General features: G+C 38.4%; 5 protein-coding genes across 5 annotated transcripts; all 5 read right to left on the bottom strand.

Moving 5' to 3' along the window:
* Nucleotides 1–563, bottom strand: LOC308129743 (transcription factor HES-1-like; the record flags this gene model as incomplete). Its single annotated transcript, XM_080495790.1, has 2 exons — nt 1–333; nt 441–563. 2 exons carry the CDS (start codon nt 561–563, stop codon nt 1–3), a joined length of 456 nt encoding a protein of 151 aa, XP_080351916.1.
* Nucleotides 564–4,142: 3,579 nt separating this feature from the next.
* On the bottom strand, nt 4,143–4,705 carry LOC308129746 (transcription factor HES-1-like; the record flags this gene model as incomplete). The annotated part of the gene is made up of 2 exons (XM_080495794.1): nt 4,143–4,475; nt 4,583–4,705. 2 exons carry the CDS (start codon nt 4,703–4,705, stop codon nt 4,143–4,145), a joined length of 456 nt encoding a protein of 151 aa, XP_080351920.1.
* A 6,532-nt stretch (nt 4,706–11,237) lies between these two features.
* LOC308129744 (transcription factor HES-1-like) lies at nt 11,238–11,800 on the bottom strand (the record flags this gene model as incomplete). The annotated part of the gene is made up of 2 exons (XM_080495791.1): nt 11,238–11,570; nt 11,678–11,800. The coding sequence occupies 2 exons, from the start codon at nt 11,798–11,800 to the stop codon at nt 11,238–11,240; spliced, it is 456 nt and encodes a 151-aa protein (XP_080351917.1).
* Nucleotides 11,801–14,972: 3,172 nt separating this feature from the next.
* Nucleotides 14,973–15,625, bottom strand: LOC308129583 (transcription factor HES-5-like; the record flags this gene model as incomplete). The annotated part of the gene is made up of 2 exons (XM_080495558.1): nt 14,973–15,395; nt 15,503–15,625. The coding sequence occupies 2 exons, from the start codon at nt 15,623–15,625 to the stop codon at nt 14,973–14,975; spliced, it is 546 nt and encodes a 181-aa protein (XP_080351684.1).
* Nucleotides 15,626–22,173: 6,548 nt separating this feature from the next.
* Nucleotides 22,174–22,736, bottom strand: LOC308129584 (uncharacterized protein; the record flags this gene model as incomplete). The annotated part of the gene is made up of 2 exons (XM_080495559.1): nt 22,174–22,506; nt 22,614–22,736. 2 exons carry the CDS (start codon nt 22,734–22,736, stop codon nt 22,174–22,176), a joined length of 456 nt encoding a protein of 151 aa, XP_080351685.1.
* Nucleotides 22,737–23,416: the final 680 nt, after the last annotated feature.

Here is a 23,416-nt window from a genome sequence, read left to right as displayed (position 1 = left end):
CTACCACGGCCTCCAGGGGGCGCGGTTGACTGGACTCTTGTCTTTGGAGCTGCTGGTCTGGACTGTGGAGCTCAGAGGAGAGAAGTCAGCCTCTCTCAGGTTGTGATCAGAGGACGACTGCAGCTTGTTGAAGTGGTTGAGCAGTTTTCTCTGCTGTTGGTTCTGCTGCTGCAGCTGTGTCAGGAAGCAGACCGTCATCTCCAGGATGTCTGCTTTCTCCAGCTTGGAGTCTGGCTGCTGTTTGAGGAACTCTGGACCCAGGAGAGACTTGAGATGCTCGATGCTGCTGTTGATTCTCTCTCTGCGTAACTTCTCCACCAGAGGTTTTCTGACCTGCACAAACAAGGACAAAGTCATTAATTAACTTGTTCAACAGCAAAATGCAAATAAAGAAATACATCTCTCAGATTTGATGGAAAGTTGATGAATCTTCAATTTACCTTGTGGTTCAGAGTGAGGAGGTCCTGAGGATTGGTCATTGCTGCAGTGATTGTAGGAGCCATGTTTGGATCTCTATGCTGTCGAGGTCTCTGAAGAGAGAATCTGATGTGTGGCGGCTGCATCCCTCCTATTTATACTCCTGCATCTCCATATGAATGTGTGGGTCTGACTCTGGTGGATGTTTCCCACAGTCTGGACCAATCAGAGAGCTTGTTGAGACAATGAGACATGTGGAGCAGCAACACACTGCCTATAATTCTCTGGGGACAATAGATAGATCTCAGGGGAACAGGTGGAGGACTGGATAGAGACTGAGCGCTCTGTGAATGTGAGAAAGTGGCGACCCTGTAGAGAGAGCAGATCTGCTGTTTGATGCTGAGATCAGTGACTTTGACTGAGCACACTTTAGTCATCTCATCAGACACGTGAGAGAATAACTCTTATGCTGTTCAGTAAAATATGAGATACACGTAACACTTAGATAATTATCATCAAAGTCGGAAAAAAACATATTTGATTCCTCCATCATACATTAACGTGTTTAAAACCATCTATTTCAATACACTTTTGTTACAACAAAAATAATCTTTATTTCATCATTATTTTGTGTAAAAGTTTTCTTCCAAGGAAAAATAATACTGCAAGAAGTCCGACCCTGGAGCTATTTAGTCTTTACAGCAGACAGATAATCATCATGCTGCCGTCCAGATGCACTCATGTCATCTGACACGTGCCTTCTAGTTGGTGTGAGTAGCTGCTTGATGTCAGGTTCCCACACTGCCTCCCTGTGCTGTGGTCAATGATCCACAGAAGGACGTCAGTGGCAGATGCTGGCTGTGTGTGGTTGTAGTAAAAGAGTATTACATCACCAACCATCTGGAGGGAAACGATCCTATTGGCTGATTCTCTCAGTTTGTATATTTTAGAAAATAGTGGGAATTATTAAAAAAATATATGTTCAGATTGCTGGTCATGTTCTGATGGAGTATGTGGAGTGATCGTGCACGGCCTTCGTGGTAAGTTGCAGACCATTATACAAACATATATGATGAGGATGGGAGCCTGATGGCAGCTGCTTCCTGAAGTGTGCCAAGTCCCTTTGGAGAATAGAAAGGTCTGCTGGTAGATCTCATTCATAATCGTTTTTTGCTCTCCAGAGTTTTCCCACACTTTTTTCATTAGCAAAAAAAGTCAGACATATGATTCTTTCAATTATCAACTATTTTCTCCATTAAAATTATGAAGAAACAACATGCAAACTATTTTCGGAGCACTAACATATATTTTTTAATGAAACTTTCATTCTTCTCAAGACTCGTCAGAATAAAGTTTCTATTAACTGCACCTGAGAGTTTGGCTCCTCCTGAGGTGTATGGTCACTCTTGACACACTCCGTGCTCATGAAGCTTTGATCACACAAAAAGAAGGAGCATGTGACAAAACAACACCAATCCAAATATACGATAGTGGAACAATAAGAGAAGAATAAGCTCTCGAGCAGTTTATGTGATGTTCAAATGGTCTTATTAGAATTGATACCTATATGAAGAATACCAACATCCTATGAATGAACCAAATGCAGTTTTATTTGCCATGCATGGTTTACAGGAGTTGTCTGGGGCGCTGGAGTAAAATGGAAGCACAGTAAACTACAAGAATTAAAAGCATTCATATTCATCTGCACATGTTCGTTAAAGGTGACTTCGAGTCAGTTTGTTGTCCTGCCAGAGTTCTCCTTCAAACAGTGTGGCTCATTAATTGTTGGCTCTTAAAAACAGGAAATACTGTCTACTTAGGTATCCACTGGAGAGCTCCTTTAATGGAGCAATTAATGTGTGTTGTCCCATCAAAGCGAGCCGTAAGGAAAGCATCCAGCTTCCATTTGCAAATTTAATAAATAAAGAAAATAATCTGTAACAGATTTTTTTTTTCTGTTTCCCCGTCGTAAAGCAACAAAGCTCATTTTGAAAAGATTTAAAGCATGACATTCTTTTCCCAGTGATTTCTGTTTCTAACAAAAGCAAATATAAATTAATTAATGAAAAGACTTTTTTAAACTCAATCCTTTTTGTTAAAAAAAAAAACACCAATAAAGAATCAATAACAAATGTCATAGATACAATACATTTAAATTCTAATTCATGGTATCACACCCTCCCACACTAAAACTATAATGTTGGTTAACATTTTCCTCTTGGCATACAGGTGTTGACGTCCCAAACCAATAAAAGGGTTTGTGTGTAGTGCTGGAGGGAGTTGTGTTTCTGATCGTAGAGTTTTGTCCTTGAGATATGAAACGGTCTCGCCTGTAGGACCGTGAGCTCCAGCCAACTCTTCCCTGTCCTTCTGTTTCACAATTAGCTGCCATGGTGGACACTTCTCTGGTGTTATTTGAAGATTCAACAAACGACACAGTCTTAATAACTTCCATGTTTTCCCGGTGGCTCCACCAGCTTTCATGTTACTGCACAGGGAAACTTGTTATATCACATTCCGGGCGAATAGTTTAGTCTGTATGGAATCTTGCAAGTAAAGTTGAACTGCTTTTCAACCTCTTCTGAATAGTTATTTAAAATTGTTAAGAGAAAAATTGCAAAAGAAGATAGAAGAACACAATATATTCAGCAGGTAGTGTTTTTTTTTAATCGAACAACACACAGTGAGCCACATTAAAACGAAGCTCATCAACAGGTGACGATACATCACAACAATAATGTGTAGATTTTTACAAGTACTCTGTACTCACACACAGTAAAGGAACAAGAGTCTCTATGAGAGACAATTTACTGTATTTCAGAAACATAAAATGCACTGTTATTAAACATTTTCTCCAATTGGAGTTGAATTTCTAATTCAAAAGGCATAAAACGACCTTAAGTCTGACCTTAAAACAGATCACATAGTTTGTAACAAACAGAAAATTCATCAAGCAAAATGTACATGGTCACATAAAACAATGACATCATGGCTTTAAAGATCCTAAAACAGATCCGTTCCATTATTGAGTTTCAATAAAGCAGCTAACTTTGATTAAATGTCAACAAACTGACACTTAAAGTACTTGATCAAACTGATCAATAATAATAAAGTTGACAAAACTTGTTTTGACCAAGTAAATCTTTCACAATGAAAAATACACATTTGGATCTTACAATAGATCGATTTTCTTCTAACAATTGTTCTGTCATTTATAATCAGTCCGTAAAAAGGACGATTAAATGTTTGACCACAATGATCAATAACAAATAATACAATAGTATATTTTAAGAAAAGTAACAAAACTTGTTACGACTAAGTTCAATGTTTCACAAGGAAGAATAAACATTTGGATCCTACAACAGATCAGGTTTTAGTAACAAGAGTCATCAAATGTCCATTGTGATAATTTCATGTCCATTATAGGACTTTTGAATGTTTGACCACAAAGATCAATAACAAATAATACAATAGTACATTTAAAGACAGATCACTCATGTAATCAACTTGGATTCATGCAACATGCATGACAAAATGTTTTCCTTCTTAATATGAAGGATAATTTTTGCAATAATTTCCTCAGGAAATATTTCATTGCAAATGTAATCTAATCTTCTGCAAACACAGAAGAACAAGTCCATAAATTGTGACTTAATTCAGTCCAGTAATCGTTGACCAATATGGTCTTGAGAGTTTGTCTGCATCGTCTTCCAGTGTGTAGGTGTCTACCACGGCCTCCAGGGGGCGCTGTTGACTGGACTCTTGTCTTTGGAGCTGCTGGTCTGGACTGTGGAGCTCAGAGGAGAGAAGTCAGCCTCTCTCAGGTTGTGATCAGAGGACGACTGCAGCTTGTTGAAGTGGTTGAGCAGTTTTCTCTGCTGTTGGTTCTGCTGCTGCAGCTGTGTCAGGAAGCAGACCGTCATCTCCAGGATGTCTGCTTTCTCCAGCTTGGAGTCTGGCTGCTGTTTGAGGAACTCTGGACCCAGGAGAGACTTGAGATGCTCGATGCTGCTGTTGATTCTCTCTCTGCGTAACTTCTCCACCAGAGGTTTTCTGACCTGCACAAACGAGGACAAAGTCATTAATTAACTTGTTCAACAGCAAAATGCAAATAAAGAAATACATCTCTCAGATTTGATGGAAACTTGATGAATCTTCAATTTACCTTGTGGTTCAGAGTGAGGAGGTCCTGAGGATTGGTCATTGCTGCAGTGATTGTAGGAGCCATGTTTGGATCTCTGTGCTGTCGAGGTCTCTGAAGAGAGAATCTGATGTGTGGCGGCTGCATCCCTCCTATTTATACTCCTGCATCTCCATATGAATGTGTGGGTCTGACTCTGGTGGATGTTTCCCACAGTCTGGACCAATCAGGGAGCTTGTTGAGACAATGAGACATGTGGAGCAGCAACACACTGCCTTTAATTCTCTGGGGACAATAGATAGATCTCAGGGGAACAGGTGGAGGACTGGATAGAGACTGAGCGCTCTGTGAATGTGAGAAAGTGGCGACCCTGTAGAGAGAGCAGATCTGCTGTTTGATGCTGAGATCAGTGACTTTGACTGAGCACACTTTAGTCATCTCATCAGACACGTGAGAGAATAACTCTTATGCTGTTCAGTAAAATATGAAATACACATAACACTTAGATAATTATCATCCAGGTGGAAAAAAAACATATTTGATTCCTCCATCATACATTAACGTGTTTAAAACCATCTATTTCAATACACTTTTGTTAACACAAAAATAATCTTTATTTCATCATTATTTTGTGTAAAAGTTTGCTTCCAAGGAAAAATAATACTGCAAGATGTCCGACCCTGGAGCTATTTAGTCTTTACAGCAGACAGATAATCATCATGCTGCCGTCCAGATGCACTCATGTCATCTGACACGTGCCTTCTAGTTGGTGTGAGTAGCTGCTTGATGTCAGGTTCCCACACTGCCTCCCTGTGCTGTGGTCAATGATCCACAGAAGGACGTCAGTGGCAGATGCTGGCTGTGTGTGGTTGTAGTAAAAGAGTATTACATCACCAACCATCTGGAGGGAAACGATCCTATTGGCTGATTCTGATGGTTTTCAAATGTTGAACTTGTCATACAGAATAGACAAAATGTAAAATTACAACAACTTTCTTGTCATATGTTCATTCTGCATTTATTTTTCAAGGGTATTCATCCTCTTATGGAGATCAGAACTTATTCCAAACCTTGAAATGAATCCAAACTGGCAGGCTGGGAGTTTCTTTTGAGGCAGCTGTTTTGTAAAGTGTGCCAAATCCCTTTGGGGAGGTAATTGGCTGCTGGTGGAGCGAATCTCACACACAATTAATCCTTCTCTCCAGGGTTTTACCCACACTTTGTCAATTTTCACTTTAATTATTGTTTGACACATTCAATGTGTGAGCAATCTTATACTATAGGATATAGGCCCATTACATCTCTCTCTATATATAGTCTATGCCTGCCTCTTTATAGAGGCCTCACAAAATGTCAAATATTTTTACAAAAATGTTTTATTTTCAATAGGTCTTTGATTCTAGGTAACAATTTTCTTACTGTAAAGTGATCGGGTATTCTTTGTATAACTCAATGAACTTAATACATGTTTACTATTCGGATCAGCCAGTAAGAGTATTAGTGACCCTCTATATAACTGTACCACCGTACTACAAAAACACATTCTGCGTTAAATTGAATTTAGAATATTGTTGTTAGGCAATGCTACTTCATTCATTGAATTCATGCATAAAATGATAGGTATAAATGTTATAGCTTGCATGATTCTTCATAAACCTGTTGCCGCTATCAAGCACCTTTAAACCACGCACAAGATTCTCACTTCACTTGAGCCAAGTGGATCAAACAACAAGTTTTGGATTATAAAAGTACCAACGTGCTCATCTTGTAAAGTTTATCAGACGTTGAGATATTTACCGAGTTACCATGCTGTGAGCAATGCATCCTTTCAGCCAATATTCCTTCGGGGCAAAGGTCTGGATGTATTGTCCCACTGCGGCTCTGCGAGTGAGCTTTCTCTGCTTTCCCACACTCGGTCCTTTAACGGCTTTTATTGGAGGAACAAAGGAAGTGTGTCTGATTATGCATCACATTATTTGCAATGAGACAATTCTTCAGAGAGGAAAACTATTAATCTTATCCACTTTACAAACAGGAACATCTCAATATGACAACTGTAACAAAGTTGTGGATCAAAATAAGAACTTCAGACTCAGTTCTTTTTTTTTTTATAAATTACATTCTTATGACAGATAAAAATTGGAGTGACATAAAATCTATTTACCTTCTTCCTCAAAATTTCTGATTTGGCTGTGTAACTCGTCCCCTGTGGTTATTCATTTTCATGCCAAAAATATCTAAAAACAAGGAAATTATTGTTCACAGAGAATCTGATTCAAGGTACTGATTTACCTATAAAATATTTTTCACATTTCCACCAAGGCCAAATTTGTCTATAGTGGTTTCAAGCTGGTTGCCTTGTAACGTCACACGAGTTTGTCTACTCGATGCATTAAAAGAAATCATTACAAAACAAATAACCTCTGGTCATCCAGCTGCTCCAGAGTGCTCATTGGTCAAATGCAGTAAAAGTTCTCATTTTATAGCGGTAATAGGCAAACCCGTGGCTGATCTTAAAACAAGTCAGATTTAATGAGAACGAGCATAACACTGTCAGAAAGCACAAAGTAAACTTTTCATGATGAGAAAACAAACATTTACATCTTAAAACAGAACCTGAAGTTGTTAATTGCTTCTGTTCAGTGAAATTTCACCTCTTCAGGTGTTGTGTGACCGTTGTGTGACTGTTGTGTGTCCAGTCTCTCTGGAGAGCATTCAGGTTATGAGTAGAAGGGAACCACACCCTCCTCTGTGCTACGACGTTTCTCAAACCCAAACCATGAGCATGGAATTGTTTGAAATATTTGTGTAACACTGGCATTGTCGGTGTCCCAACTCTCAAATTTCTATATTTGCCAAAGATTGGTTAAAATATTCCAAAATCAAGGAATCCACTCTTGTAGTTTATTTTTTCAATCACATTTGTTTACTCAGGTCATATCACTGAGATATCACTGCAGTGAGACCAGGCAATCAGTGTATACAATCTCCAAGTAGTCAATATTTATTAAAAGATAGTAATTATTGTTAATTATTGACACGGTTAATTCAAAACTGTTGTCCGAGTTTCCAAATTTGCTTAATTTTTAAGAGACCTGTTAAATATAGAGGTCCATATTCGGTCAGATTTTTTTCTTTCAATAGCCAGTCCTGAGGTCAAAGGTCTGAGTCTTTTGTCCCATGGCGCCTCTGTGTGAGTGAGTTTTCTCTGGTTTCCCACACTGCTTAATCTGAAGGAACAATAGGCGTGTGCCTCATTAGATTTAATGTCCGACCACTTTACGGAGGAGCTTCTTACCTTAATATCTTGTTCATTTAACTATCTGAGCATGATAATTGTGCCAAAGTGGTGATTTGATCACCTAATCCATACAATTACATTGACATTATATAACAGTGATGATCACTGACTAATGTTAAAAAAAAAAAAAAACTATTTCACTGAGCCCATATGTTGAGAAGGAAAATTAAAACAGATTTGTAAATCAAATATAGTAAAATTTATGGAAATGGCTGACAACCGCATAAGATAGAAAACGGATGTCTTTCATCATGGGAACTATAATATTATGAAACATGAAAAAAACAAAAAAACAAACAAACAGTTCAACAGGGATTGTTTTGTTTTATTCAAGGCAATGATCTACATCAAGTTTTATAGCCCAACATATTACCATCTAAAGTTGGACTACATTAGCGCAGAGAGAACAGATAGATTAAAAATTGTATAAAGTGGCAGTCTTGAAGAGGTGCAAAATGATAAATTTGTGTGGTGGTTTGATAATTTTGGCAAAATATAAATAACTACAGGATCGAACCCATTCGTGTAATATTTTTGTTTTTTTTTAACATTGCAGTGGGAAGATGGTTTATTCAATAAACAACACAACCACAAAGAACGCAACACAACGCAACAACGGAAGTGTGCAGCAGTCAGAAGTACGGGTTTTATTTCCGGGGACAACATTTTCTGACGGACCATTTTGATTACAGGAGAGTTTAAATCAATGTAAGTAAAAAGCTGCTGCTCTGTGGTTGTGATTAATGTTACGTGCTTTCAGAAATCAGCAATGCTGTCCGCTGTGTTGAAACTGAATTGAAAATTATGTTTCATAACTTATGAATGTACTCTGCCGTCCCATCGTTTGGCTGCCGTCTCAGAATATTGTCCCCGGAAACAAAGCCTGTCTGCGGTTCCTCCTTGTTTCAACCGATGCGCCTTTTTGTGGTGAGTTAACTTCCGCTGTGCCTTTTGCATTTGTGTTGTGGCTTTTTGCTGTTTGTTATTATAGGGACTGAACTCTGTGAATATGAGAAAGTGGCAACCCCCGGAGAGAGAGAGAGAGAGAGAGCAGATCTACAGTTTGATGCTAAGATCAATATTGTGACTGAGCACACTTTAGTCTTCTCATCAGAAACGTGACAGAATAACTGCTCTGTTGTACAGTTAAATATGAAATGCAAGTGAAATTTGAATTAGTGAAAATGCCTGAAAAGTAAACATGATGCCTCCATCATACATGAAATTGATTTAAAAACCTGTGCTATATGCATTTTTGTAATTTTGGGGGGAAATGTCTTTATTTTCTTCTATTTTAGATTTTTTTTATTTTTTTTTATCAGTTGGCTTTCTAGAAATATAATACCACAAGAAGTCAGATCCCGGATCTTCTTTAGTCTTTAAAGCAGACCGATAATAATCATGCTGCCATCGAGATGCAGTCATGTCATCGTACACGTGCCTTCAAGTTGGTGTGAGTCGCTGCTTGATGTCAGTTTCCCACACTGCCTCCCTGTGCTGTGGTCAATGATGCATCAGAAACCATCTGTAGGGAGCAAAGACTGAAAAGTCTTTTAAAAAGTACAAGTAGTGTGAAAATCTCCGCATTTTAAGAAAGAAATATGAATGAACTTCACTTTTACGGCAGGTTTTTGTTTTGTTTTTTACTGTGGGAGTCATTTCAATGAACTTTTTAACTTTCACTGTTGCATCATGAGCATGACATGGTCGAGTCAATCAGAACCAAACTGGGGTTCAGTGTGATGTGTGAAGACTCTTCAGCTAATAAACAGTAAGACAGACACTCTTCTGTCAAACTAAACATAAGAAGCCTATTAAAGCATGACTTGAAGAGTTAAAACAACTAAGATAAAAACCCAACAATGATAAATAAAAAAAAAAAATGTCATTGCAGAAGAAACAGACTACTGCTTTCTGCCTCATGAGGCTACGTCATTGACACAATTAAAGGCACTTCCAGGAATCTGCTTTTACAATTCGCATCAGTATCTGAAACCAATAGCTCTTTAACTCGTGTCCATTCAGGGCAAAGGTCTGGTTCTATTGTCCTGTAGCAGCTCTGTGAGTGAGCTTTCTCTGGTTTCCCACACTCTGTCCTTTCACTGCTTTCACTGGCGGGATAATGGAAGTGTGTCTCATTATGCCTCACGTTAAATACTACTTACTATTCAACATTTACCATTAGTAAGTGTCATAATTTTACAAGAAAAGACCTGTAAATGTGAAATAAACCTTGGTTTTTAATATCTTAAACTCATACAGTACATATCCAAAGTGACATACCATTGATAACTCCTCTCTTTCACAATATTCTGCCTTATTTTCTACTAAACTTCCAGGTTTACGATTCTCCAACAAAATGTAGAGTAAATGATGCTGTGGCGTTTAAATAGAAATGATGATAAAAGATAGAGAACATCTGTTTTTCATGCTAATGAAGATGTAAACATGATCAAAAGAGACAAAAACACAATTTCGCCTGGTAGCGTTTGTTTATTCAACAAGGCACAACTTGTAGATTGCTCCTCAAGAGCAGTGAAGGAACATGAGTCTCTATAAGAGACAGTTTATAGCACATTCTGCTTACTGTCAATCAACACGTTCTCCAAATAGAGTAAAATGTTTCATGTTCATCTTGAAACTGATTTTTTTTTTTTTGTCAGGTCACAAATACAATGAAGATAATTTCATTTCATGTTCAACCCTCAAACGTTCAGAATAAAACGATAAACATTTGGATCTTAAAACAGATCAATTGGTAATAAGGAACAAAACATAACAAATATTGTTATAGCATTCACAGTACTGGAAGTCAATTCAGACTAAACGATTACTGATGTCATGTTGAGCCACACAACATGCATGACAAGATCAGTTTTCTCATAGAAATATTATTATTTCCTCTGGAAATGTCTGTTTGCACAGTTTTAAAGTCTTCTGCTCATAGTTGAACAAGTCTGTAAAATTCAAGTAATTCAATCATGTAATGTTTGACCGTTGGACCAACAGATCAGTTTCTTGTAATATGAGTTATTACATGGAGAAAAAAAGGCCAGTTTGGCAAATTGTCCACAACAAGGACGATTGAAAGTTTGACCACAATGATCAATAACAAATAATACAATAATACATTGTAAGACCGATTGCCCAAACAATCACATTGGATTCATGCAACATGCATGACAAAATGTTTTCCTTCTTAATATGAAGGATAATTTTTGCAATAATTTCCTCAGGAAATATTTCATTGCAAATGTAATCTAATCTCCTGCAAACACAGAAGAACAACTCCATAAATTGTGACTTAATTCAGTCCAGTAATCGTTGACCAATATGGTCTTGAGAGTTTGTCTGCATCATCTTCCAGTGTGTAGGTGTCTACCACGGCCTCCAGGGGGCGCTGTTGACTGGACTCTTGTCTTTGGAGCTGCTGGTCTGGACTGTGGAGCTCAGAGGAGAGAAGTCAGCCTCTCTCAGGTTGTGATCAGAGGACGACTGCAGCTTGTTGAAGTGGTTGAGCAGTTTTCTCTGCTGTTGGTTCTGCTGCTGCAGCTGTGTCAGGAAGCAGACCGTCATCTCCAGGATGTCTGCTTTCTCCAGCTTGGAGTCTGGCTGCTGTTTGAGGAACTCTGGACCCAGGAGAGACTTGAGATGCTCGATGCTGCTGTTGATTCTCTCTCTGCGTAACTTCTCCACCAGAGGTTTTCTGACCTGCACAAACAAGGACAAAGTCATTAATTAACTTGTTCAACAGCAAAATGCAAATAAAGAAATACATCTCTCAGATTTGATGGAAACTTGATGAATCTTCAATTTACCTTGTGGTTCAGAGTGAGGAGGTCCTGAGGATTGGTCATTGCTGCAGTGATTGTAGGAGCCATGTTTGGATCTCTGTGCTGTCGAGGTCTCTGAAGAGAGAATCTGATGTGTGGCGGCTGCATCCCTCCTATTTATACTCCTGCATCTCCATATGAATGTGTGGGTCTGACTCTGGTGGATGTTTCCCACAGTCTGGACCAATCAGGGAGCTTGTTGAGACAATGAGACATGTGGAGCAGCAACACACTGCCTTTAATTCTCTGGGGACAATAGATAGATCTCAGGGGAACAGGTGGAGGACTGGGGGGGGAGATGGAAGGATCAAATGTTCAATGTGTTGCTGAGATCAATGATATTGACTGGACAAACGACCAGACCTTGAAAAGCGTTAATGATTTCATGAAGGAAATAAGAAATAAAATAGCAGTGGAGGTGCGTGATACATTTTGTGTTGTGTTTGATTGATCCCAATCGCAAAATGAAACGTGTGAATATTGATTTATTTGAATTTCTTGGACAGACCTCTCCATTTGAATAATTTGTCATTTTCCTCAAGTGTTACCAATATACATTTACAAAACAATATTCTAATATATACTGTGGTTTCTGACGACAGGAATTAAATCAGATAATAATTATGCTGCCGTCCAGATGCACTCGTGTCATCTGACACGTGCCTTCCAGTTGGTGTGAGTAGTTAGTTGATGTCAGGTTCCCACACTGCCTCCCTGTGCTGTGGTCAATGATCCACAGAAGGACGTCGGTGACAGATGCTGGCTGTGTGTCGTTTTAGTGATGTGGAATTACACCACCAGCCACCTGGAGGGAAAGAAGCCCATTGGCTCGTTCACACAGTTTTTTTTTAAAAATTGGAAATCATTCTAAAAAGCAAAATGACAATGATTTGACCAATTATATTATTTGTTAGAAATCATTTCCCACTTTTTTTTTTTTTTAATAAAAATTAGTTGTAAATAAATGACAACATTTCAGCTCAGGAAGGCAGCTGCTTCCTGAAGTGTGCCAAATCCCTCAGGGAAATAATCCACTGGAGTGGATCTCATTGACAGCAGCCTTCTGCCCTCCAGAGATTTCTCACACTCTGTAAATTAGTAGAAAATTGGCATGTGCCCTTAAAACACACACACACACACACACACACACACACACACACACACACACACACACACACACACACACACACACACACACACACACACACACACACACACACACACACACACACACACACACGCGCGACAACACACCTAATTCATAAGGTCAACATTTAACAATTTAACTCTCAGCGATCTAAAATCCTCAATTGTCCTGCGCTGGCTGCACCTCGGAACATTGTGGAGACCATTTGATTCATTCTGTCCATTCTGGTGCCAAATGTCATAAAAGGGGCACATGCAGAACTCGCTGTGGCATCAGGCGGCCACAAAACAGTGACGTAAACAGGTTCACAATCATGTAGCGGGGTCAATGACTCACTAACAGGTTTATTTTCCTGTATCAGCGATAATACACTTCTTTTTTCAGTCATTGCTGACTGGCTCTGGTGTATGTTGTATAATCAGTGCAGATATCTCAGTCATATTCGCAGTTCTTAATGCAGCAAATATTTCAGTTTATTTCTTTTTAACTTGTTCTCCAGCTAGTCATAATTCACAGAAGTGTTGTGTTTATCCACAGAAAGACTTTGTTTTTTTGTTTTGTTTTTTAAAAACACAACTAAAAGTTGAATTGTGTCCAAGAAACTAATTTTGAGGTCAACACAACGTGCATCAACAATGGCATTAAAATCCCATATTATTAAGGACAAGCACGACTATCCAGGGAGGCAGGCACTTCTTTTAATCTCCGTCTCCTCGGGGCAAAGGTCAGTATCTTTTGTCCCACAGTCGCTCTGTGAGAGCGTTTTCCCCGCTTTCCCACACTCTGTCCTTTCACTGGTTCCACTGCACAAACAATAGAAGTGTGTCTGGTTTTGCATCTCATTACCAATCGGCACCACTTCAAGGAGGGGTGTGGGGGTGATTATCGTCACATCAAAACATGTCAACTGTTCAATTTTTCAAACGATTGTTTAACCGTTTCGATGAGTTCCTATAAAGTGAACAACTTAAACTTAATCTCTCTTCATGAAAAGTGATTTGAACGACGCTGTCTTGTTACTCCACATAGTTTTACAGTCAATCCGTATGTTCTTGATTAATAGTTGTGTGCTGAATTAGTACTGATGTGTTGTTGTTGTGTTTTGTTTTGTTTTAAATCTCAAGTATCTTAACAAAGCAGACTTTTCTATATCCACTTAAAATGAAAGAGAACATCCACCTGTTGTGTCATCAAAAATGCACAGAAACGCAAACGTTTAAGCTGGCAGTGTTTGTTTATTCAACGAGACACAATGAGCCCCAAGAGGTGATGATACATCACAACAACATTTAGATTTCTACGAATCACACTGTACTCAAAGTGAGTAAAGGAAAACCAGTCTTTATAAAAGACAAACAATGTGTAATATTCAACCAGATCAGACTCGTTGTTTTCCCTTAAAAAAAAAAAGGAAACGTTTTCAGTTGAAAAGAGTCTGAATTAAATTCGACCTTGAAACAGATCATTCCCAATAAATCAAAATAAAAACAAACAAAAAAACACATACTGTGATAATGTGACAATACACAAACCTTTTACAGTAAATAATGAAAGTAAAGATCTTTAACCAGATCACCCTCAACAATCACACATGATTGAGCAAAGTCCATTTAAACAATGTCTAAGAAAGGACAACTGATGTTTTTGATCAAAGTCATTCATGTTAACCAAAAGGTATCACAATCGAATCAAAAAACTTTTTGAACTCATGGTCTTACGACAGAACACAATTCACAAACAGAATTTCAAAAGAAAAAAACAAATACTTATATACCATTGTGGTATTGTTTCCATCAAGATTACTTTTAGATATTGGGCCGTTATGATCCATACAACTGAAAGCATTACAAATTTACTCCAGCATTCCTGATATTTGAAAACTATTAATATATACTGACACGGTCAGATTTGTTTCATTCAACACGAATGACATATTCCTTTCCTTCTCAATATGAAAGATATTGTTATTTCCTCAGGAAATATAATCTTATACAAAGCTACAACTTACAATTAATAAACTCTTTTGTACGTATAGATAAACAACCTAATAGAATTCAAAAGAATTCAGTCCAGTAATCGTTGACCAATATGGTCTTGAGAGTTTGTCTGCGCCATCTTCCAGTGTGTAGGTGTCTACCACGGCCTCCAGGGGGCGCTGTTGACTGGACTCTTGTCTTTGGTGCTGCTGGTCTGGACTGTGGAGCTCAGAGGAGAGAAGTCAGCCTCTCTCAGGTTGTGATCAGAGGACGACTGCAGCTCGTTGAAGTGGTTCATCAGTCTCCTCTGAGTCTGTGTCTTCACTTCCTGCTTGGACATGAAGTGCACCGCCTCCCGGACACACCGGGAGAATCCCTGACGGGCAGCCGCCGAGTCCACAGCTGGACGCCGCTGCTGCAGCTGTGTCAGGAAGCAGACCGTCATCTCCAGGATGTCTGCTTTCTCCAGCTTGGAGTCTGGCTGCTGTTTGAGGAACTCTGGACCCAGGAGAGACTTGAGATGCTCGATGCTGCTGTTGATTCTCTCTCTGCGTAACTTCTCCACCAGAGGTTTTCTGACCTGCACAAACAAGGACAAAGTCATTAATTAACTTGTTCAACAGCAAAATGCAAATAAAGAAATACATCTCTCAGATTTGATGGAAAGTTGATGAATCTTCAATTTACCTTGTGGTTCAGAGTGAGGAGGTCCTGAGGATTGGTCATTGCTGCAGTGATTGTAGGAGCCATGTTTGGATCTCTGTGCTGTCGAGGTCTCTGAAGAGAGAATCTGATGTGTGGCGGCTGCATCCCTCCTATTTATACTCCTGCATCTCCATATGAATGTGTGGGTCTGACTCTGGTGGATGTTTCCCACAGTCTGGACCAATCAGGGAGCCGGGTGAAAATGAAAGGGAGTCCCGGCCTGCCACATGCTCAGTGGTCATATTAGAGCCAGACAATAGTTGGATCTCCGGGGAACAGGTGGAGGACTGGGAGGAGACCAGAGACTGACAAAAAAACCTTTTCACTGAGAAAGTAGTGACCCAATAAAGAGGGAAGATAAAGCTCCTGGGGGGATCAGTGGTCGTCACTAAGCACACGCTTATCTTCTTATCACGCATGCAATAAACTATTTATTGCTTGCTTTGTCTTTTTTAAGCAAAAATCAATTTTACAGTGTAAAATTTACTGGATTTTGATGAGATTCATAGATGCACAGTCTCATTTGTGTAGTAGGCCAACACAAATGTCAAGTTTTGAGTTTTTAGATAATATTATGCATCTACTGTACTTTAATAAAAATAATAATGAGTGGGGGAAAAAGTTGCCAGAAGTGAAGGGTAAAATGTAAAGATACAAGATACAAATAAACAACAAAATGTTATTATTTTTGGTAGAATTAAACTAACAAAATTAAAACAGACAAGATTTAGATTATAAAAATTAACTTTCCTGTCAAAAACATAAATAATCAAAATGTTTTATTCTATAAGTAGTTGCAATTTTTTTTTCTTTTTTTTGTTGCTTATTAATAATATGTGTGAAACTCATAGTCCAGATGTGGCAGGTGTCCTCTGACTTGTGGTTGCTGTGAGTAGACGGTTGCTCTGAGTTTCCCACACTCGGCCTGTGAATGCCGTGTCCAGATCACGATACAAAAAAAGACTTCAAATGGCACTTTTCTGTGCCGGTCCAGCCTGACGTCACCAACCATCTGGAGGGGAAACAAAAAAACAAAAAAAAAAGCATCGGCTGGCTCAGAGACTTTCAAAATCTGACCGTTAAAAAAAACCCCAACAACGTTACCTCCGTATTTATCCACCTTCCTCAACTCATTTAGCACTTTTCACATTTTCACTTTATAAGAAATCTGCCTTCCGTCGGTGGAATTGCGTCGTTCTTTCCGTTAAGGAGGGGGTCCAGGCAGCTGTTTGTTGGAGTGTGCCAAATCCCCCGGACAATAGTCGGGTGCTGGTGTTGTTAAGGATGCAAATTACAGTGAACTGTGACCCTGTCCTCGGGGCTTTTCCCACACTTCCGTCATTACTCAATGTTTCACGTGTGTTGTTGTTGACAACATGTTTAGTGACTTTTTTGTTGTTGTTTTTATTTAAGAAAGTGTTTACACCTAAAACTTGTTACCGGGGAGCGACGGATTGTCATTCGGCACAAAGTACTGTTAAAATCCCTTTCCATCACAGTGTCTTTAGTCTTCGTCTATTGTTCCGGGGAGCCTCTGAGTGGGAGTTTTCTCTGGTTTCCCACAAGCTTTTAACCTGCAGATCAATACAAGTGTGTCTCATTATGCGTCACATTAGAGTTCACATTCCAACACATCAAGCTGAAACACCAATCAGTAAAGAAAACGTCCTCCCTTAGTTTGACGATGCAGTTTTTTTTGTCGTTGTTGGTTTTTTTTATAAGGAGGTGACAATAGCTAATGTGATTTGATACTTTTTTTTAGTCAGTCTCATCTGAAATAAGAACTTCTCACGCTGGCCTTCATCTCTCGGTTTCATCCCAGATAGACGATTCCCAGATAGACGACTTTGTTTAAAATCGCGTCGGGGAAGCGAAAAAAAAGCAGCAGGTTATAAAAAAAATAAATGAACAAATAAAAAGCCGTCTGCTGTCGGACTAAAAAAAACATTTAGACAACCTATTGCAATAAGTTAATTATTTGTAATATTTCAGTGACCAAGGATAAATACAAATGTTTGTTGTTTTTTTTACACAAAATCGAAAAAAAATAAAAAGCCGTCCGACTAAAAGCATTTAGACAACTGGACCGTTTAAAATCGCAGCGAAGGTAAGAACATTTTTTTCAAAAAGTCGTCTGAATGTTTTTAGTTGACAGCGGATGGCTTTTTAAAAATATTTAGCAATTTTAAACGGTCTTTTTTGTGTAAAAAAAAACCAAAACAAACATTTGTATTTATCCTCGGTCACTGAAATATTACAAATAATTCATTTATTGCAATAAGTTGTGTATAAGTGTGTGATACATACCAGACAAGACACACTGTGTGCAATGTACTTGGACAAGTCGCTGTCATATTATTGTGGGAAGAAATCAGCAAATGACCAAATACGGTCAGTTGTCTTTATAGGGCGCTCATTTAAATATCTTCGAATGTGAGGCAGCTGCTTCTTGACGTGTGCCAAACCCCAGGAGCGAGGAGGCGGCTGCTGGTGTGGCTGACGGCGCTCGCCACGCTCAATCCTTCTCTGTAAGCACTTTTCCCGCCATCTTCCTCCAAGGGAATTGAAGCACGTGGCCAAAATCTAAGTGAACATATTGATTTATAATCACATTTATCGATTAAGATCATTCGTACTCGATCACATGTATGGTGCCGTGATTAGACGTGTCACCTTGAACTAAAAAGAATAAAATCTTAATGATTTGAAAGTTCTAGTTGTTACCCCCCCCTTTAATTCATACGACTTGAGGCCAAAGGTCTGGATCTATTGTCCCACAGCGGCTCTGTGAGTGAGTTTCCTCTCGTTTCCCACACTCTGTTCTTTCACTGCAGGAACAATGGAAGTGTGCCTTAATCATGCATGAGATTATGTCTGGTCTGTTTGAGGAGGGGGCAACTTAGAATAACATTCTGACTGTTGGACGCCTTCAAATCACAACTTTAATTGAAATAATATCAGGAAATGTTGAAAGGCACGTCCTGCCAGTTTGTTGAACCTTTTGTGATCTTCTCAAGAAATTTAATTTAATTTTTATTAATTTTTTAAAAAACCACATCGTCAAACATTTTGAGAACTTTCTCAGCTCACCTACTAAGATTGTTGAGCTATTCACAGTTTTGTCACAGATTATTATTTCTTATAATTATCTGCCAAAAGTCACAATTTTCTTCGACAGAATAATTTGTGTTTTTGTAAAATGGAATGAAATGGACAAAAAGTTTGACCTGTCCATTACGGTCAGAGAAGCTTCATAAACCTTTTTAACTCACTAAAGTTTCATTTTAGAAACTTGGATCAAAGCATTTATTGATATTTTTATATTCATCAAGGATGAAGGAGGTGTGTTTAAGCAAAAATCATATTTCACAGCAAAAAGTAAAAAAAACAAAAGAAACAATCCATTTGCATTCATAAATAAGAACAGAAACTTTCAATACACTAAAATTATTAATTATCGTATTTTCTAGATACATTTCACCCCCAAAACATACTTGATGTGAAATATTTGCCTTTTACAGCCCGAGAGACACAGAGTGAAGTAAAAAGTCAAATTCAGGTTTATTGTTACCAAAGTTATTAGCATACACAGGTTAAACATTTTTGGGAAGTTCTGCCTTTTTACAACATACTATTGTAATGTAATGGTAATTTTCTCACTGACAGGTCTGACAAGTTTGTACAGATTCATATCAGAGTTAAGGGGGAAAAAAGTCAAGTATGTTTTAGAAAAAAAAATCAGTAGAAAATTGAGTCAGATTGATGTGTTGAGTGAATTTTCAGCCATTTGATGAACTGGGTGATGAGAAAAGACGTTTGAATACTTGGGATTCACGTGAATAACATTTGTTGATCGTGACCTAAAGAGAAGCTGTCAGAAAGATTTATTGGCTTCATTTACTGTCACTGAATAAACTTCAATCTGTTGCTTGTCTTGGTTCAAACTCCTCCGCTCTGAACGATTTGTCCTCCATGTATTACGTCTTCAGATCCTTACAGTTTTATCATACAAAAACCCCCCAAAAAACTGTGATTTTCAGTCAGCAATAAATCTACCTTTACTGACAAATATTGGATAGATGTCTGTACTATGTGAATAGATGTACTGTGTGAACTGATACTGCCCCCTGGTGGAGCGGAATGAGGTAAATAAAAAGGGAAAGTGCGTGCAGATGTGCATATATGCACTGATTTAGAAATCCGATTTTTTTTTTTTTGGGGGGGGGGTCTCACGCCATTTTGGGCGTTTTTTTTGTAGGAATTCTATGCAATGTTTTATAAACGAACCCCCTGTGTGACTTAGAAAATATTTTTCATGTGTGAAGTGGTTCTTTATACTTGAAAAACAGCATTTGTATTTCGAAGTCACTTTAAAACGTATTTATTTATTTAATAGTCATCTCTATTCATAATCACGGTAAATTGGAAGGGAAGAAGACGATCGTTGGGCTCAAAGATTTCAAGATATTTCAACATGCAGTCTAAAACCTGAACAGTCTCAAAGTTACAAAGCAGACTTTCATGTATTCTGCTTTAGAAAAAGAATCTAAATTAAAGCAGAACAGAATTTCGTCAAAATTGAGACGTTCTCATCCTGAATTGATGAAATATTACTGGCGTGTAAATGGAAGTCTGCCGAGGCAGCTGGTTGGTAAGTGTGCCAAATCCCAGCGGGTATTATTTGTCTGTGGCTGTGATTGAGGATGTTAATCAAACTTAATTATGAGTCGGCTGTCTGGGGGTTTTTTTTCACACTCTGATTACAGACTGAAAATCTCACGCGCAATGTCAACAAAGGATTTATTTTCTAAACAATTCTTGATTGCCTCCTTTAAGATTTGACCTTTTCCCACCTTCAACTTTATTTTATTAGATTTGTAACAAACAACTAGAATGTTTTTATTTTACACACAATATTGGCTGAAGTGTAAATATTTTTTCAGTTTTACATTTTAGACACGAAAATAATAGAAATGTGGGTTTATTTATTTTTTGGGGGTATTCAGTAGCATTTCTTTACTTTTATGGTTTTTCAATGAGTCCCATGCAGAATTTAATGATGATTTAAGAATTTGATCCTATATTTTGTTTTTTTGTTTTTTTTAATATTTTAGCCAGTGTTGACCAGCCCGTCTCCTCGGAGCAGAGGTCACCATGTTTTGTCCCGCACGTCCTCCTGTGAGTGAGTTTCCTCTGGTTTCCCACACTCTCACACGCTCACTGCTTTCACCACAGCAACAATAGAAGTGTGCCTCATTATGCAGCAGCATCAGGAGATGATGGACACCTCAAATGTTTTTTGTCATTCCAGCAGCTGACCTCAAGACTTTTTCAAACTGATGCGACATCTTTGATTGGAGACTTGAAGCTGGAACGGAATAACCTAAATAGTGTGACACTTCGCCAGTTAAATCTGAGAAACACCCTTTCAAAGACACACAAAGACGTGATCGTTAACCTGCTAAGATAGATTTTATTAATCAGGTGAAGATGGGATAATTTCCACATTAAGAGCTCCCATTATTGGAGTCACATATTTGTGATGACGCGTCACAACAGCAACATTTCCAAGACTCTGCACTCAGACTGAGCGGAGGAACCGTCGTCTTTATAAAAGACACACGACGAGACGAAACGTCATTCAGACTCGCATAAAACATGTTTGAACTGAGCAAAATCAAAACACAAAAGAAGAACAATACACTCAGGCTTTACAGTGAAGGATAAACATACATTTTGATCTGATAGCAGATTAATGCTGAGCAATCAAATAGATTCTCGATAAGTACATCGAAACTTTGTCTTTTACCAACATGATCTTTTCATGTCGTCTCCAGGTAAAATTTCCAAGACTGAGTGAAGGAGCAGTCGTCTTTACAAAAGACATAAACAAGATGAGGTGAAACATTTCGTTAAGAAATAAAAACTTGACCTTTAAAAAAGAAAAAAAGGCAAAATTCAAATCAGACCTTAAAACAGATCTTGTTTAAAAACATCACAATAGTGATGAAACAAGTGATGCACAGTTTTAAAACAATATTCGCTGGCTTAACAAGGCGAGAGAGGAGCAATTTCATGGGGAATCTTTTCACACGAAAAGAAAATTACATTTTGATCTAATAACCGATCAATGTTAATAATTAAATAGATTCAAACTATTTAGGAGAAAAGTCACATCGACACCAAAGAGGTACAAAATCCTTCTTAAAATGAAAGATAATGTAGCCCGACTTCACATCGCATTCCTGAAATACTTAAATTGAATATCTATACACATATACAATATGTTGACTTCCATCGCCATCAGATTCACAAGATGATTTCTTTTTCAACGTGAAATATATTCTTGATGTGATTTCCACAAGAAACATGCTGAATATCAACAAAATAAAACATTGTGTTCATATAATAGAACAGATTCGTACCATTTCTAATAAAAATCAGTCCAGTAATCTTTAAAAATCGTTGTTTCTTAATATAAATGATATTATTTTTGCAATAATTTCCTCAGGAAATATTTCATTGCAAATGTAATCTAATCTCCTGCAAACACAGAAGAACAACTCCATAAAATGTGACTTAATTCAGTCCAGTAATCGTTGACCAATATGGTCTTGAGAGTTTGTCTGCATCATCTTCCAGTGTGTAGGTGTCTACCACGGCCTCCAGGGGGCGCTGTTGACTGGACTCTTGTCTTTGGAGCTGCTGGTCTGGACTGTGGAGCTCAGAGGAGAGAAGTCAGCCTCTCTTAGGTTGTGATCAGAGGACGACTGCAGCTTGTTGAAGTGGTTGAGCAGTTTTCTCTGCTGTTGGTTCTGCTGCTGCAGCTGTGTCAGGAAGCAGACCGTCATCTCCAGGATGTCTGCTTTCTCCAGCTTGGAGTCTGGCTGCTGTTTGAGGAACTCTGGACCCAGGAGAGACTTGAGATGCTCGATGCTGCTGTTGATTCTCTCTCTGCGTAACTTCTCCACCAGAGGTTTTCTGACCTGCACAAACAAGGACAGAGTCATTAATTCACTTGTTCAACAGCAAAATGCAAACACAACAATAAATTTATCAGATTTTAGTGAAACTTGATGAATCTTCAATTTACCTTGTGGTTCAGAGTGAGGAGGTCCTGAGAATTGGTCATTGCTGCAGTGATTGTCGGAGCCATGTTTGGATCTCTGTGCTGTCGAGGTCTCTGAAGAGAGAATCTGATGTGTGGCGGCTGCATCCCTCCTATTTATACTCCTGCATCTCCATATGAATGTGTGGGTCTGACTCTGGTGGATGTTTCCCACAGTCTGGACCAATCAGGGAGCCAGATCATAATGAAAAGAAGTCTGCCCTACCACATGTTCAACGGTCATATTTGTCGGACACAACATTTAAATCTCAGGGGAACAGGTGGAGGACTGGGAGGAGATGCAGAGAGACTCACAGGACTAAAGTTACTTCATCGTTACTTCATGACACACATGACAAATGTCTGATATTGTATTCAAATAGTTATAGTTTTATGGAGAATGATAGTGAAATGCTGCTCCACAAGTCTGTACTTATCTGAATTTATTGTTTTAAAACAATTGGTTATTCTGTTTAGGTTGTTTTTTAATTTTTGTTGGTGAAAATTAATTGAGAGTTTCACAGGTTTATGATAGAGACTGAGGTGCAGAGACAGCGGGTTCAGAAGTATGTCAAATTCCACTGAGTGGGGTATTTTTATTTATTTTTTTGGTTTCTGTCATCACTGAGCTGATCTGTCTAAAAATCATTTCAGACTTAATTTTTTCAAAGCACAAAACAAGACAATAATTACATTTTTATTTTATTTTTTAATGTGAAGTTTTCTAGTCCAGATGAGGCAGCTGTGATCTCTGACTTGAGCAGAAAGCTGCTCCCGGTTTCCCACAC

Source organism: Blennius ocellaris (assembly GCF_963422515.1).
Source record: "Blennius ocellaris genome assembly, chromosome: 4".
Classification (NCBI taxonomy): Eukaryota; Metazoa; Chordata; class Actinopteri; order Blenniiformes; family Blenniidae; genus Blennius; species Blennius ocellaris.
The sequence above is the reverse complement of the archived record's forward strand: the minus strand, read 5'-3'. Positions and strand labels throughout refer to the sequence as shown.